This window comes from Bombina bombina, chromosome 9, assembly GCF_027579735.1.
Source record: "Bombina bombina isolate aBomBom1 chromosome 9, aBomBom1.pri, whole genome shotgun sequence".
NCBI classification, from domain to species: Eukaryota; Metazoa; Chordata; class Amphibia; order Anura; family Bombinatoridae; genus Bombina; species Bombina bombina.
In genome coordinates this window covers 240,692,427-240,710,952 of record NC_069507.1, presented here as the reverse complement: position 1 = coordinate 240,710,952, position 18,526 = coordinate 240,692,427, and the positions used below count along the sequence as shown (strand labels likewise).

Here is an 18,526-nt window from a genome sequence, read left to right as displayed (position 1 = left end):
TTTATTTTCATTATTACAAGTAAAAAACAACAAGGGCACAATATTAGCATACCACAGACATAAAATATCCTACGCGTTTCATGCCTAATGCAGCTTTTCATCAGGAAAAAAATAATCTCCTCCCTCTCTAAGTTTAAAAAAATACAAGAAATGATCGCATTAGTGGCATTAAAAAGATTAAACTAATACAGCAGTCAATTCAAGAGATTACTGAAACAATTGTATATACACATTAATAAAATACTTAATGTAAAAGTACATTAAATACATAAAATGTAGACAGCTATGTGTAAATCTGATCTATATGTTAAAGGGACAGTATACACCAATTTTCATTTAACTGCATGTAATATACACTACTATAAAGAATAAACCCGTTTAAAAACTTACTTAGAAGCTACCAATTTAGCACTGTTAAAAAGGTTAGCTGGAACACCCACTGAATGTGGTTCTATAGCAAAAAAGCAGACACTCCCCCCTTCCTCTGCATATGAAAAGACCCTTTACACAAACAGGAGCAAGTTGGAGTAGGTATATATCAGTATTCTCCTAAAGCTTTGGGGCTTGGTTAGGAGTCTGAAAATCAGAGCAATGTTATTTAAAAATAAAAAAAAATAAAAAAGTATAGTTTTGCTTAAGTTGTATAGGCTATATAAATGAATCATCTACAAAACAAAAATCTAGTGTATAATGTCCCTTTAAAGGCGGTGAAAAAACATATATATTTAATTTAGAGAAAAGATTGTGTACAGAATTTCGACAAACTCTGAATAAAGAAAGTGACTTCAGCACTCTTTTGAAAAAATCTATTATCAATTTATTCCAGAAACAGATCTAAAAACAGCGGACCTTTGCATTACTTATAAGCAAAATTCCTATACACCAGAACACACACTTAAAATATACATATGCACACTTGGCTGGCCAGCCTTAATCAAAGATAATCTCTATGGAAGTTACGCTACTAATTTACAAGCAGCAACCTTAAATGGATAGACATATTAGCTAAAATGCCTATACAGCGATCAACATCACATGCAGAATACAATTTTAAATATGACTTATCAGATGATCAGACAGGTCATCGCAAACAATGTTGCGAAAATATTAAATCCCTCAAACGGCATCTAACATTCATGAGAGATTGTATTGCTACAAGCTAACAAAACACAAAGAAGCAAATGTAAAGTTAACACTGCCAATTGGCTTGCACAAGTCCCACCAGACTGAGAAAAGCAAAAGTTCACTTTACCATATCATCAGCCGGATCCATTAATCAATACCGCTCTCACTTCCAGTGCTATTTCGATGTTACACTGAGACATAAAGAGTTTACTTTACCATATCATCAGTTGAGTCAATTAGGACTGTGTTAGTGGTCGAATTTTCCACTTTGTTTGCTCTTAAATCCTCCAGACAAATATACACTGCGCTTAGTCCAGCGCTATAACGCCTCTCTTGGGCTTGACGTCATCCGAGGTCAGCTTCTCCGCTGTAGCAAACACCAAACACTTATACAGGCCGTGAGCTGGATCCCAAGTGCTGTTTCAGCACTCAATCTTAATCCAGTTAGTCTTATGGAGGTGTCTTTGTCTTTATCTTCCTCCTGTAATCTGATTTCTCATGCAGACAGGGAATCGATGTAAGATCACCTCTGACTGCAACCAGACCGCTCACTCCTCCTTCGCCATTATGGTTTGGAAAAAACACAGCTGTGTAGCTTGTCATAAGGAATCGACCCAAATAAAAGTCAAGTGCCGCTCTCGCTACCAGTAATACTCTTTATATATTATGATGTCATCAGGTAACTTCTTAGGGTGGCCAGTATGTGTAGCATCTCAAGGAGCTTGAGATGCTACACACACATATATATATATATATATATATATATATATATATAGCTTTTTTTCAGCACAGCACAGTTCCAATGGCCGTTAATTTCAAACATAAAGGGTCCTGGTGCAACACCTGATAGACCCCCCTTCACTGGGTACCAGGGTATAATCCAAAAAGACACAAAGGTGGCATTCAGTGTAGGTAATTGTACCTTTTTATTAAGGTAAGCAACGTTTCGAGGCTCCTGCCCCTTTCTCAAGCTGTATATACATATGCATACACACACATACATACACACACATACACACACACACACACACGCACATATAATTATAAAGACATACCCTGTAAAGATTTGCTCTAAAATAGTAGCGAGTGTAAGAGACCATCTAAAATAAAGTTCTTGTTTCTCTGTACTTCTTTTTTCTTTTACCTCTTGTTCAATAGAATGATTTACGTTTCAAGCACACCTCGTTATCGCTACTTGTATAGAATGTTTTTTTCTCACATTCATTCTCAGGTTATTCACACGTTCCAATCCCACAAGTTACAACCGTCTCAGATTTATCACTGGTGATTTACACTCACTATTCTTCTATTCTACTATTCTCACAAAACGAAGGGCCCAATATTCAAATGCTCACCTGCATAGAGAAAAAACGTTAGCTTATTTTACTGAGCATAATATTGTAAAGTGTCTCCTTAACATAAAGCATATTAGTAATCTATACTTAAAGGGACAATCTAGGCCAAAATAAACTTTCATGAGTCAGATAGAGCATGTAATTTTAAACAATTTTCCAATTTACTTTTATCACCAATTTTGCTTTGTTCTCTTGGTATTCTTAGTTGAAAGCTTAACCTAGGAGGTTCATATGCTAATTTCTTAGACCTTGAAGGCCACCTCTTTTCAGAATGCATTTTAACAGTTTTTCACCACTAGAGGGTGTTAGTTCACGTGTTTCATATAGATAACACTGTGCTCGTGCACGTGAAGTTATCTGGGAGCAGGCACTGATTGCCTAAACTGCAAGTCTGTCAAAAGAACTGAAATAAAGGGGCAGTTTGCAGAGGCTTAGATACAAGATAATCACAGGAGGTTAAAAGTATATTAATATAAATGTGTTGGTTATGCAAAACTGGGGAATGGGTAATAAAGGGATTATCTATCTTTTAAAACAATAACAATTCTGGTGTAGACTGTCCCTTTAATGAGATAAACAGTTCTCAAGGTAAAAACTGACTTTAAAACAGTTCCTAAAGGGCCACAAAATACTGATGATGTATCTAATAGAATCTGACCAGACCAGAGATCTTTAGAGAATCTGAACCTTTTTTTTTGCTTGATTACATTATTATATTACATTAATTAATAAACTTTGTTCCATTTCTAAATAGTTATTGATTCTAGAATATTCTGGCAGTGAAAATTGGGTTTCTGCCTTATCTGTACACCGTGTACATAACACACAGACCGTTATTTTATGTGCACAGATTTGCCAAGTTCAATAATACGACTCCACCAGCTACACCCACAAACACTCCCACAAGCAGTGGCGAAAACAAAAACAAGCAGTGGCGAGAACAAAAAAACAAGAAAAAAAAAGATAGAACATAACAAAATGTATTTTTAACCTGCTCGTCCATCAGGTCAATGGATGCAGACATTTAAATTGCATGACATTCTATATATATGAAAAAGGTGGTTTGCAGTGTCAGAGATGGACACCAAACTAACTAATTATGAAACACAGTGGGGTGGGAGGGGGGATGTATCAATTTGTTTCAGTATGAAACAGTCTTCTTCATGTAATTTATCCAGATTGTATTCCTAAACATTATGCTGTTTAACTGGAGTCAAAGCTGCACAAAATCACAAACATTTAAAGGGACACGGTGTAAGTTCGCAAAACATATTTTGAAAAGTAATATAAATAAAAATGTATCCGTTGTATTTAAAGCATATCATATTTTGATCAAATTATTTGCTAAATATTTTGGAAAAGCACAAAATAAACAAATTTAGAAAAACACTTAGAATTTGTGCTACGTCAAATCAACTTTACTGGTACAGGGGCTGCGTTTTTCTCCCGCTGCCCCCAAAAATGAAAATTTTAGGTGCGAGAAATGATTTGACCAGCAGTTATTTCTGTAGAATGATTATACACACCAGTGAGCCAGAGGATGACAAGGTGAGCGCTTTTATTATAAGAGTAAGCACAGAGATACTTACAGTGTGCAGAAGACACCTGTAGAGAACATCTTTTTTGCCATCTGTGTCATCCAATTTCCGGCGTATGAAAAATCCTCCAAGCATGTGAATTAAAGTGCTATTAAAGATAAAACAGGAAAAGGCCATTACGCACTAAGAGGATTATGCAATTACACTTCTACAGCAGATCGCTAGTATAGACACGACATGCACATACGCATCTGGTGGGTCCCACAGCGCAGCACTGATTACTCACCTGAAGATGGGGATGTTGAGGTTATTCCCAGCAGCTATGTGTGGCGCTTTGATGTTGTGACAGAAGAGGACAAATGTGAGGAGCAGGTAATCAATGTGAGATTTGTGAACGGGCAAGAAGATGAGTGGTATGTTCATCTGAAGACAAAGACAAGTGGTGCTGATACAGGCAGATATGTTACAGTATAAACCTTATATTACTGCAGTGTTATTCATTCACCTATTAACTAGTAAATAACTACACACAGTTACTACTCACCATGCTATTAGTTTTCTTCCTTTTATTACAGTTCTCTTTAAAAACAATTATTCTAACCCTTTACAGGTGTCAGTTAGTAAAGCTCCACATCTTACTTGGGGCTCCATATACTAAACAGCGTGGGGAAGGTTTGCACATGCGAGTCTCCTTCCCGCTATGTAAGAAGCAGCTGTTTCTTACACTATGCGACACCATTGAGTTGGCAGAGAGAAATCACCCCCAACTCACTCAGGGTGATTGACAGGCCCCTCTGTCGCGCCAGGGAAGAGAATGTCATTATGCGCTCACTTGAGTGTGCAATGGTACATACAGGCAGTGGTCATTACACAGGTTGAGAACTTTGGCCGCACACAGTTTAATACATGTGGCCCTTGGTGCTGTCATGATCAGGATTCTCACACCTAATGAGAGGTGGGGCACATTCAAAGATCAGTAAGGCTTTTTTTAATATTATTATATATTATTTTTTTTTTACAGTTTTATGATGTGCTTTGGGTTAAATCCTTAATGCCTGTACTAATTTGTTACATCGGAACAAAAGTTCTGATGTAAACAAATTAGTAAAAAATCTGGAGGGAGTGCTTATGACGCTAGGCACGCCCTCCAGTCCGCAATCCCAGTTAGTAAGCCGCAGCTGCTTCAGAACAGCAGAACGGCTAGGACGTTAAGGGGTTAGTGAGTAAAATACTGAAAAACTAAATTTATGCTTGTCTGATAAATGTATTTATTTCTTGACACGGTGAGTTCACTGAATCATCAATTACTGTTGGGAATATCACTCCTGGCCAGCAGGAGGAGGCAAAGAGCACCACAGCAAAGCTGTTAAAGGGCCATAATACCCAAATGTTTAAACACTTGAAAGTGATGCAGCATAGCTGTAAAAAGCTGACTAGAAAATATCTCCTGAAAATCTCTATGTAAAAAAGAAGGATATTTTACCTCAAAAAATCCTCAGTAGCCACCTCCCATTGTAAAGGATTTCTAAGCAGCATTTTAGTGTGTCTGTCCTAGGACATCTTAGGGGATGAGCCTCGTGCACTCTCATATTATTTCATCAATCAGGTAAAGGAAGCTTACTATGAAATCTCATGAGAGTTAAGTCAAATCTCATGAGATCACAGTAAGAGTTCATGACCTCAGCACTGCTGATGCTGATTGGCTGCTGTTCATTTCTTCATTTTTTTTTATTTTTACCTGCAGCTGGGAGCAGGTGAAGTATAACTTTTTACACAGAACTTACTCTGCTGAGCTGAGGAGATTGTGAGGTAAAATATCTTCCTTTTTTACATAGAGATGCTCAGGTGATATTTTCCTGTCAGCTTTTTACAGTTATACTGCATCAGTTTCAAGTGATTTAGCATATGAGTATTATGTCCCTTTAAGTATCACTTCCCTTCCCACAAACCACAGTCATTCGACCGAGGAAAGGAGAGAAAGGAAATAACACAAGGTGCAGAGGTGCCTGAGGTTTATATAACACAAAGACTGTCTGAAAGAAACAGGGTGGGCAGTGGATTCACTATGTCATGAAAGAAATACATTTATCAGGTAAGCCTACATTTTGTTTTCTTTCTAATGACACTGTGAGTCCACGGAATCATGAATTACTGTTGGGAACCAATACCCAAGCTAGAGGACACAGATGATTAGGGAGGGCAAGACAGGTAAACTAAACAGAAGGCACCACTGCTTGAAGAACCTTTCTCCCAAAAGAAACCTCATTCGAGGCAAAAGACAAACAAAGTGTGCAAAGCAGACCAAAGAGCAGCCTTATAAACTGTTCTACAGAGGTCTCAACCTTGAAGGCCCAAGAATAAAACACCACTCTAGTAAAGTGAGCTGCAATCCCTCAAGAGGCTGCTGTCCAGCAGTCTCCTAAGCCATAAGATACACATTTCCCCACCGGAGAGAAATAGGAGTGGTAGACGCTGTCTGGCCTTACGTCTACCAGAACAATAAATAACAATGCAGAAGACTGACGAAAGTCCATCGGAACCTGCAGAAAGAATTAAAGGACCCACACAACCCTAAGATGCGCAACAAACTCTCTTTATGAGAAGAAAGATTAGGCCAGAAGGAAGGACCAACTTCCTGATTAGACTCTTTGTCCGAACAACCTTAGAAAGAAGCCAAACCATGTATGGAGACAGACCTTATCTACCTGAAACATGAGATAAGGAGAGTCACACTGCAAAGCTGAGAGAACAACTCTCCTACCAGACAAAATGAAACCTTCCAAGATAACTCAATATCTATGGAATTCATAAGTTCAAACAAAGCCTGTGCAAAACTTTAAAAACAAAAAAGTTTTAACTCCAAAAGGGAAACAACAGATTTAAACACAGGCCTGCTCCTAACCAGAGCCTGAAAAAAAGGATCAACAGTTGGGACGTCCGCCAGACGGAATACAATGAGGGAGCAAAAAAAAACAACCATGAGGGAACTGATGTACAAACCCTTTTCCAGGCCCTCCTAAAGATAATATTTTTATGAACCTGCTCTACTCCAAAAATCCCTTAAACTAGCCCTCAAAGGAATTTATGCCAAACCCCTTTGGAGCCAGGCTTACGAGCCTGAATCATGGCTCAATTATCAATTTATACACAACATGCTTAGGAAAAAACATAATTTATGTAAGAACTTACCTGATAAATTCATTTCTTTCATATTAGCAAGAGTCCATGAGCTAGTGACGTATGGGATATACATTCCTACCAGGAGGGGCAAAGTTTCCCAAACCTCAAAATGCCTATAAATACACCCCTCACCACACCCACAAACCAGTATAACGTATAGCCAAGAAGTGGGGTGATAAGAAAAAAGTGCGAAAGCATAAAAAATAAGGAATTGGAATAATTGTGCTTTATACAAAAAAATCAAAACCACCACAAAAAAGGGTGGGCCTCATGGACTCTTGCCAATATGAAAGAAATGAATTTATCAGGTAAGTTCTTACATAAATTATTTTTTCTTTCATGTAATTAGCAAGAGTCCATGAGCTAGTGACGTATGGGATAATGACTACCCAAGATGTGGATCTTCCACGCAAGAGTCACTAGAGAGGGAGGGATAAAATAAAGACAGCCAATTGCGCTGAAAATGATCCACACCCAAAATAAAGTTTAAATCTTATAATGAAAAAAACTGAAATTAGAAGCAGAAGAATCAAACTGAAACAGCTGCCTGAAGTACTTTTCTACCAAAAACTGCTTCAGAAGAAGAAAACACATCAAAATGGTAGAATTTAGTAAAAGTATGCAAAGAAGACCAAGTTGCTGCTTTGCAAATCTGATCAACCGAAGCTTCATTCCTAAACGCCCAGGAAGTAGAAACTGACCTAGTAGAATGAGCTGTAATCCTTTGAGGCGGAGTTTTACCCGACTCGACATAAGCATGATGAATTAAAGATTTCAACCAAGATGCCAAAGAAATGGCAGAAGCCTTCTGACCTTTCCTAGAACCGGAAAAGATAACAAATAGACTAGAAGTCTTTCGGAAATCCTTAGTAGCTTCAACATAATATTTCAAAGCTCTAACTACATCCAAAGAATGCAACGACTTTTCCTTAGAATTCTTAGGATTAGGACACAATGAAGGAACCACAATTTCTCTACTAATGTTGTTAGAATTCACAACCTTAGGTAAAAATTGAAAAGAAGTTCGCAACACCGCCATATCCTGATGAAAAATCAGAAAAGGAGACTCACAAGAAAGAGCAGATAATTCAGAAACTGTTCTAGCAGAAGAGATGGCCAAAAGAAACAAAACTTTCCAAGAAAGTAATTTAATGTCTAATGAATGCATAGGTTCAAACGGAGGAGCTTGAAGAGCCCCCAGAACCAAATTCAAACTCCAGGGAGGAGAAATTGACTTAATGACAGGTTTTATACGAACCAAAGCTTGTACAAAACAATGAATATCAGGAAGATTAGCAATCTTTCTATGAAAGAACAGAAAGAGCAGAGATTTGTCCTTTTAAGGAACTTGCAGACAAACCTTTATCCAAACCATCCTGAAGAAACTGTAAAATTCTCGGAATTCTAAAAGAATGCCAGGAAAAGTGATGAGAAAGACACCAAGAAATGCAAGTCTTCCAGACTCTATAATATATCTTCCTAGATACAGATTTACGAGCTTGTAACATAGTATTAATCACAGAGTCAGAGAAACCTCTTTGACTAAGAATCAAGCGTTCAATCTCCATACCTTTAAATTTAAGGATTTGAGATCCTGATGGAAAAAAGGACCTTGCGACAGAAGGTCTGGTCTTAACGGAAGAGTCCACGGTTGGCAAGAGGCCATCCGGACAAGATCCGCATACCAAAACCTGTGAGGCCATGCTGGAGCAACCAGCAGAACAAACAAGCATTCCTTCAGAATCTTGGAGATTACTCTTGGAAGAAAAACTAGAGGCGGAAAGATATAGGCAGGATGATACTTCCAAGGAAGTGACAATGCATCCACTGCTTCCGCTTGAGGATCCCTGGATCTGGACAGATACCTGGGAAGTTTCTTGTTTAGATGAGAAGCCATCAGATCTATGTCTGGAAGTCCCCAAATTTGAACAATCTGAAGAAATACCTCTGGGTGAAGAGACCATTCGCCCGGATGTAACGTTTGGCGACTGAGATAATCCACTTCCCAATTGTCTATACCTGGGATATGAACCGCAGAAACTAGACAGGAGCTGGATTCCGCCCATACCAGTATTCGAGATACTTCTTTCATAGCCAGAGGACTGTGAGTCCCTCCTTGATGATTGATGTATGCCACAGTTGTGACATTGTCTGTCTGAAAACAAATGAACGACTCTCTCTTTAGAAGAGGCCATGACTGAAGAGCTCTGAAAATTGCACGGAGTTCCAAAATATTGATTGGTAATCTCACCTCCTGAGATTCCCAAACCCCTTGTGCTGTCAGAGACCCCCAAACAGCTCCCCAACCTGTCAGACTTGCATCTGTTGAAATTACAGTCCAGGTCGGAAGAACAAAAGAATCCCCCTGAACTAAACGATGGCGATCTGTCCACCACGTCAGAGAGTGTCGTACAACCGGTTTTAAAGATATTAATTGAGATATCTTTGTGTAATCCCTGCACCACTGGTTCAGCATACAGAGCTGAAGAGGTCGCATGTGAAAACGAGCAAAGGGGATCGCGTCCGATGCAGCAGTCATAAGACCTAGAATTTCCATGCATAAGGCTACCGAAGGGAATGATTGTGACTGAAGGTTTCGACAAGCTGAGATCAATTTTAGACGTCTCTTGTCTGTCAGAGACAGAGTCATGGACACTGAATCTATCTGGAAACCTAAAAAGGTTACCCTTGTTTGAGGAATCAATTAACTTTTCGGTAAATTGATCCTCCAACCATGATCTTGAAGAAACAACACAAGTCGATTCGTATGAGATTCTGCTAAATGTGAAGACTGAGCAAGTACCAAGATATCGCCCAAATAAGGAAATACCACAATACCCTGTTCTCTGATTACAGACAGAAGGGCACCGAGAACCTTTGTAAAAATTCTTGGAGCTGTTGCTAGGCCAAACGGCAGAGCCACAAACTGGTAATGCTTGTCTAGGAAAGAGAATCTCAGAAACTGATAGTGATCTGAATGAATCGGAATATGCAGATATGCATCCTGTAAATCTATTGTGGACATATAATGCCCTTGCTGAACAAAAGGCAGGATAGTCCTTATAGTTAATCGGATATATAGAGGCGCTGATCTTGAATCTCGTGTATATGGACGTACACACTGAAGAAAGAAAAACTTGGTCCGAAAAATTCAGAGTTCAGCTTCTTCGAAAGGTTTTTCTGTCTCAACTTTCCCAATTTCCACACTGTATTTGTGTCTGTGGATAATGAAAATTGCACTGCAGGTAATTGAATCTTTTGCTTGATAAAAAGTGCAATATACTCACTCCGATAAATTTCGGAATCCGGCTCCTCAGAATGTATTATGTAGTTTGAAATTACTTCCAAGAAGGCAGCAAAAATACTTGTTGTGGTAAAAAACAAATATTTATTAAAACATAATAAAATGCTCTTATTTATCTTGGCTCTACGCGTTTCAACGACAGTGTCGTCTTTTTCAAGAGCAGTAAAAACAATTGGAAGTTTTATCAAGCAAAAGATTCAATTACCTGCAGTGCAATTTTCATTATCCACAGACACAAATACAGTGTGGAAATTGGGAAAGTTGAGACAGAAAAACCTTTCGAAGAAGCTGAACTCTGAATTTTTCGGACAAAGTTTTTCTTTCTTCAGTGTGTACGTCCATATACACGAGATTCAAGATCAGCGCCTCTATATATCCGATTCACTTTCTACTCACAGTCCGGTTGGGAGAGACTGTTAGAGAGCAGCGGTCATTTAAGAGGGGAGTATTGTACTCTATTCTAGTCACCTTGTACATTGTGTTATAACATCTGACATATTTGTATAGTTTTAGATTATTATTGCATTTTTCTCCTTATAGTTACCATTTTGAATGTTGGTATCCTTACATAACGATTCAATATTTTTAGATCCAGAACTGGTCTGAAGGAATTCTCCTTCTTTGGTACAATGAAGAGATTTGAATAAAACCCCAGCCCCTGTTCCAGAACTGGAACTGGCATAATTACTCCAGCCAACTCTAGATCTGAAACACATTTCAGAAATGCTTGAGCCTTCGCTGGATTTACTGGGACACGGGAAAGAAAAAATCTCTTTGCAGGAGGCCTTATTTTGAAGCCAATTCTGTACCCTTCTGAAAACAATGTTTTGAATCCAAAGATTGTGAATTGAATTGATCCAAATTTCTTTGAAAAATCGTAATCTGCCCCCTACCAGCTGGGCTGGAATGAGGGCCGCACCTTCATGTGGACTTGGGAGCTGACTTTGGTTTTCTAAAAGGCTTGGATTTATTCCAGACTGGAGATGGTTTCCAAACTGATACCGCTCCTGTGGGTGAAGGATCAGGCTTTTGTTCCTTATTGTGACGAAAGGAACGAAAACGATTATTAGACCTAAATTTACCTTTAGATTTTTTATCCTGTGGTAAAAAAGTTCCTTTCCCTCCAGTAACAGTTGAGATAATAGAATCCAACTGAGAACCAAATAATTTATTACCCTGGAAAGAAAGGGAAAGCAAAGTTGACTTAGAAGACATATCAGCATTCCAAGTTTTAAGCCATAAAGCTCTTCTAGCTAAAATAGCTAGAGACATATACCTGACATCAACTCTAATGATATCAAAGATGGCATCACAAATAAAGTTATTAGCATGTTGAAGAAGATTAACAATGCTATGAGAATTATGATCTGTTACTTGTTGCGCTAAAGCTTCTAACCAAAAAGTTGAAGCTGCAGCAACATCCGCTAGAGATATAGCAGGTCTAAGAAGATTACCTGGACATAAGTAAGCTTTTCTTAGAAAGGATTCAATCTTCCTATCTAAAGGATCCTTAAAGGAAGTACTATCTGCCGTAGGAATAGTAGTACGTTTAGCGTAGAGACAGCCCCATCAACTTTAGGGATTTTGTCCCAAAATTCTAATCTGTCAGATGGCACAGGATATAATTGCTTAAAACGTTTAGAAGGAGTAAATGAATTACCCAAATTATTCCATTCCCTGGAGATTACTTCAGAAATAGCATCAGGGACAGGAAAAACTTCTGGAATAACTACAGGAGATTTAAAAACCTTATTTAAACGTTTAGATTTAGTATCAAGAGGACCAGAATCCTCTATTTCTAATGCAATTAAGACTTCTTTAAGTAAAGAACGAATAAATTCCATTTTGAATAAATATGAAGATTTATCAGCATCAACCTCTGAGACAGAATCCTCTGAACCAGAGGAACCACTATCAGAATCAGAATGATGATGTTCATTTAAAAATTCATCTGAAAAATGAGAAGTTTTAAAAGACCTTTTACGTTTACTAGAAGGGGGAATAACAGACATGGCCTTCTTAATGGATTTAGAAACAAAATCTCTTATGTTAACAGGAACACTCTGAGTATTAGATGTTGACGGAACCGCAACAGGTAATGTAACATTACTAAAGGAAATATTATCTGCATTAACAAGTTTGTCATGACATTCATTACAAACAACAGCTAGAGGAACAGATACCACAAGTTTACAACAGATACACTTAACTTTGGTAGATCCAGCACCAGGCAGCGTTTTTCAAGAAGTATCTTCTGACTCAGTGTCAATCTGGGACATCTTGCAATATGTAATAGAAAAAACAACATATAAAGCAAAATTGATCAAATTCCTTAAATGACAGTTTCAGGAATGGGAAAAAATGCCAGTGAACAAGCTTCTAGCAACCAGAAGCAATAAATAATGAGACTTAAATAATGTGGAGACAATAGTGACGCCCATATTTTTTAGCGCCAAAAAAGACGCCCACATTATTTGGCGCCTAAATGCTTTTGGCGCCGAAAATGACGCCACATCCGGAACGCCAACACTTTTGGCGCAAAAAAACGTAAAAAAAATGACGCAACTTCCGGCGACACGTATGGCGCCGGAAACAGAAAAAAAAAATTTGCGCCAAAAAAGTCTGCGCCAAGAATGACGCAATAAAATGTAGCATTTTCAGCCCCCGCGAGCCTAACAGCCCACAGGGAAAAAAGTCAAATTTTAAGGTAAGAAAAAAATTGATTTATTCATATGCATTATCCCAAATATGAAACTGACTGTCTGAAATAAGGAACGTTGAACATCCTGAGTCAAGGCAAATAAATGTTTGAATACATATATTTAGAACTTTATATAAAAGTGCCCAACCATAGCTTAGAGTGCCACAGAAAATAAGACTTACTTACCCCAGGACACTCATCTACATGTAGTAGAAAGCCAAACCAGTACTGAAACGAGAATCAGTAGAGGTAATGGTATATATAAGAGTATATCGTCGATCTGAAAAGGGAGGTAAGAGATGAATCTCTACGACCGATAACAGAGAACCTATGAAATAGACCCCGTAGAAGGAGATCATTGAATTCAAATAGGCAATACTCTCCTCACATCCCTCTGACATTCACTGCACGCTGAGAGGAAAACCGGGCTCCAACCTGCTGCGGAGCGCATATCAACGTAGAATCTAGAACAAACTTACTTCACCACCTCCATAGGAGGCAAAGTTTGTAAAACTGATTTGTGGGTGTGGTGAGGGGTGTATTTATAGGCATTTTGAGGTTTGGGAAACTTTGCCCCTCCTGGTAGGATTGTATATCCCATACGTCACTAGCTCATGGACTCTTGCTAATTACATGAAAGAAACAAGCGTTCCATCTCCAAACAATCAGCTTCAGATAAACAATATTTGGATGAACAACAGCCCCTGGAGCAGAAGGACCTTCCCTCAGAGAAAGTTTCCCCAGGGGTAGAGATGACATTCCAACTAGATCCGCATACCAGATCCTGCAAAGTCATGTAGGGGTTAAAAGATTTTTTTTAAAATTCCCACTTGGGAACTAGCTGACACCAGAGGCACACATATCAGAAAAAAAACAAAAAACAAAGTTTAGCTCTATTTCAGGAGCGGTGTAACTAAACTAAACACCACACTACATATCCCTTTCCGAGAGAAAACTCTAAGAAAGGAGAGCAAACTGAGGGAGAGATATAATACCTGAAGTTCCGAAAAACTGCCAGAGCATCTATCAGAAAACCTGATGATCTCTCGACCTCCAACAAAACTTGGGAGCCTGGAGATCTAGTGAGACCCCATCAGATCCAATGTCCCAATTCATTGATACCTAGAGAACACATCCAGATGTAGAACCTACTCTCCGGAATGGAAAGTCTGACTGTTCAGAGAACCACTACCCAATAGTCCACTCCTGAAAGGAGGAAGACAGATAGAAAGAAATTGTGGATCTCCACCCACTGAAGATACTAGTCACCTCCTACATAGTAAAGGAACTTAGAGTCCCCCCCCCCCCCTGGAGGTCGATGTAATTCACTGAAGTTACATTGTCCGTAACTGGTACCTGATAAACCAGGCTAGAGGTAGTTGAGACCCAACCCCCAAGGCATTGAAGGTTGCTCTCAACTCCAAATTTTTTATGGGGAGAGAAGACTTTCCAAAACTATCATCTGCAATAGGATAATGTAACCCCCATTCCATTGAGTGAGCCAGTATAGCTACAGAGGCCTCCAATACGACTGAGGAAAGGAAACTATGTCCATGGAACCCTCATCAAACAATTCCATAAATTGGAACACTGATGATTGCACCGCAGACTGTAAAGACAGGCAATCAGAAAGGACCTTGGATCCTCTGACCTCAGTCAGAAAAACTCATTGATAGGAAGTCTAAAACGGATTCTAATTAGACGTATGACCTTCCCACCGTGGTGAGAGAAAAAAAAAGAAAGAAAAAAAAAAAAAAAAAAAGACACCAAGATCTTTGAAAAAGATTCTGCTAGTTCCAGTGTTCCCTCTAAGGCCAGTTTTGTGTGCGGCCCAGCAGTGAAACAGTTAATTAGGTAACCACACCCTGCAATTAGTAAACACTGCACAATGCAAATGGCAAGGTATGGTTCTCTTGTTAACTGTTTCACTGCTGGGCTGCACATAAAACTGTCCTTAGAGGGAACACTGGCAAGTTCCAAAGATAACGCCTGGAGCCTAAAGATGTCCAGATAGAGTGCCACTGTAATACCCCCGGGTTCGGAACCGCCAATAGAGCTCCCAGGCCCTTAGAGAATTCTGGGAGCTGTGGCGAAGCCAAATGGAAGCTCTACAATAGCCAATTCCTTCCTTATCAGAATTCAAATCAGGAATGAATAAAATTCAGACCCATCTCCAACTATTCATGGTAAGAGGAGACCCAAACGCCTACCAAATGTCTCAATTATCTGGACTTCAGATAAAATTGAGAGGAGGAACTGCTTCATAATAATGCCCATGATAATGCAGTATAAAACCCTTTCAGAAGTGCATGTCCCCTGAGCATAGAAGACCAAGCACTTATCTGTATCTAGCTGTCCGGCAGGAGGACAGCTCACCCGGCTTGAGAGGATGCCGCTCCTCACAGAGACCTGTTAAACAAAGACAGACTAGAGTAAACTTACTCAGGCTTTCTATACCAGGGCAGCAACATGTTAGGAAAACTCAGCCAGGCGCACCTCACAAGTTCCTAACTGCTTTAAAGCCACCACTGCCCTGCTGAAGAGACTAACATGGAGCACAGCTAAACCCAGACTGTGATGGAAGATCAGAGCAAGCCTGCTCTGACTTCAAAACAAAAAAATTTTGATAGAAGAATCTTTATCAGACACCTAATTCACCTCCTCCTTGCACTAGAGGCAAAGAGAATGACTAGGGTTTGTGGGAAGGGAAGGATACTGTCAGAGTATATAAAAATTATGATGAATATTACATATGTGTACATATATATATATATATATATATATGTATATTTTATACACTGTATATGTTAGATGAGAACTCAGGATTAATTAAACATGAGTTTGTTGAACACAGCTTCTAATACACGTCTATCAGGATTGACGATCAGTAGAGCCTTTTTGAAACACAAACATTTCTTTTCTAAAGGAAATAGCTCAGTGACCCTATTCATTTGACTATATATACAGATTTTTATAACCTCAGAACATTTGGTGAGGTGAGAAAAGAATGTGTTCAAGGACCCCTTTGGAATTTGACACGTGTGATACAACAGTTCTATCTCACTGAATCTCTATTTGAAGACTTACTGCAAAAACCCCTCTTGGGGGAAGGTGACACAAATAAAATCAAATACTCATCTGCACTGCTGGCTAAACAGGAAATATGCTGTTTTAAAGACTCTTACAACTCCTCATGGATTGACCCCATGTGGTGAGTATGAGACAAAAAGTCTGGCAACTGAAGTTACTGAAAAGTTAGAATGTTAGGATAATACAGTGAAGACAAATGACTTACATTATGATTCATGATATATATATATTAAAATTAAGCACATTGTATTAGGTGGATGATTGCTGCAGGGGATATTTATATAGGAAATAAATTCAGATATACATAGAAATGATGTATATGTTTTGAAAACACAAAAGATCTTACTTAGCCTCTGTGTGTTTAAAAACATGAATAGATGTTTATGGACCTGAAGAGAAGTGATTATTAACATTTATTTTCTTATTTCAGATCTACATAGACAGGATTCACTTGGAATACAGTACAATACTGAATTAAAAATAAGCTATTATTCACATATAAATGCCAGGATACCGATAAAATTGTAATGCATTTTAAGCTACTAATTAGCAGTATTAAATTGCCTTGATATAATAAAATGTTAATAATATAACATATTTGGTATCAGAATAATCAGAAAAAAATAACCTAATATTAACCATCTGTAATTGGGGTTATATATGATTAATGCAGAGAGTGTAATCTGATTAAATAACCATTTTATGAAAAAAAAAAAATTAACTTGCTTAAAAATGTCAGAAATGCTGTATTGTATTGCTATGTTGTACTGTATGCTGCCACCTGGTGTTATGTTGCGAGAACTACAGCCAGAAGGTTCTTTCTGGCTGTTAAAAATGAAATTTCCAAGGGCCAATCCGATTTAGACTTCCCAGATAACCAATGGGAAGGTCAGCTCCCGTAGTGCCACCCACATGATGTCATCAATGATTATATAATGGGAGTGTTGAATGCACAAGAGAGAGTTGTCTGTAACTTGTTGAAAATTAGTGATCTGATTTTGGCTGCGATATACCTGAAAAAAAAAAAAAAGTTCACTTCAGCAAGGAGCTTAAAACTTATCCTTGATTTGTGCAAAAACCTTCTTTCAAATGAGATGACCTAAAGACCGCTACGAATTGGTTCAAAATTGGTGAAGTATATTGTATTTTAAATTGGTAGTTATAAGCCTAGGTATTGTTCAAATCTGTGTCTGAATTGGCTAAGTAACTCATCTATACAAGTTCTGATATTGTCGGTTAATTTTGTATTAGGATAAATTGCAGTTAAATAGCAGAATATATATTTTATCCTATTGTTTTATAAACACTGTTTAGAATTGTATTGCTTGGATGTTAAAGGTTTTTAGTCCCATTGTGTTAAATAAATAAGGCTGAATTGTGAAGGTATATTGTTCTGGGTTTTGTAAGAAGAATAGCATATCTTAAGAGTTGGTTCTAACGCATATAAACTTTTATTTAGTTTCCTTTTATTGCAAATATAGTTCAATATGTTTATGGATATTAACTAAATAAAAGAATTCAGATATTTATATTAATTGTATGGTCTAGTAGGTGCATGGTTGATAAGGGTTTCTATTTCTTTGTATTGTGTTTATAACCCTGCCATAAACTTATATATATTATTTGGATAGCACTGCTAAGATTTTCATAAATATACTGACATAATAATTGGAGGCATTGCATGAGATTTAATAATATCCATCATAATTGATATAATATATTTGTAAGTAAATAGAAATTATTATAAAAGAGAAAAAGAAAAAAATTCATATTTCGAAGATATAATTTTTTTTGAAAAGTTGAAATATTAATTTTCATATTTCGAGATTGACATTAATATCTTGAAATATTATTAAAGATTAATTTTGAAAAATTAATAAAAATATTAATTTTTCATATTTCAAAATTAATCAAAAATATAAATTTTTCATATTTTCAAAGTTAATCAAAAATATTAATTTTTCATATTTCGGAATATTAATTTTTCATATTTCAAAATTAATAATATATTTTTTTTTTTTTTGAAATATAAAATTTTTTCTCTCTTTTTATTGGCAAAAATTGTATTAGCATTTTAGTTAAATAAATACTAAACCAATACAATAATGTCTGTAGCCAGAAGTGACTCATTTAATTCTATACATAGCAATGAAATTGGTCCCATAACCATACCTATTACTAAAGGTCAGGTCCTTAAGAAAGATATCTTAAGTTACCTTAAAGGGAAGTTTAA

The 18,526-nt window shown here is 37.5% G+C and overlaps 1 protein-coding gene across 2 annotated transcripts in view; it reads right to left on the bottom strand.

Annotated features, from left to right (window-relative positions):
- Positions 1 to 18,526, bottom strand: part of GPAM (glycerol-3-phosphate acyltransferase, mitochondrial) — a 148,732-nt gene that overhangs the window by 48,704 nt on the left and 81,502 nt on the right. For both annotated transcript variants that reach the window (XM_053692742.1, XM_053692743.1), the window contains exons 8-9: positions 4,305 to 4,441; positions 4,070 to 4,166 (exon numbers count right to left, since the gene is read on the bottom strand). In XM_053692742.1, the coding sequence (XP_053548717.1) occupies positions 4,070 to 4,166; positions 4,305 to 4,441 (234 nt within the window). The remainder of the gene's footprint in view (positions 1 to 4,069; positions 4,167 to 4,304; positions 4,442 to 18,526) is intronic.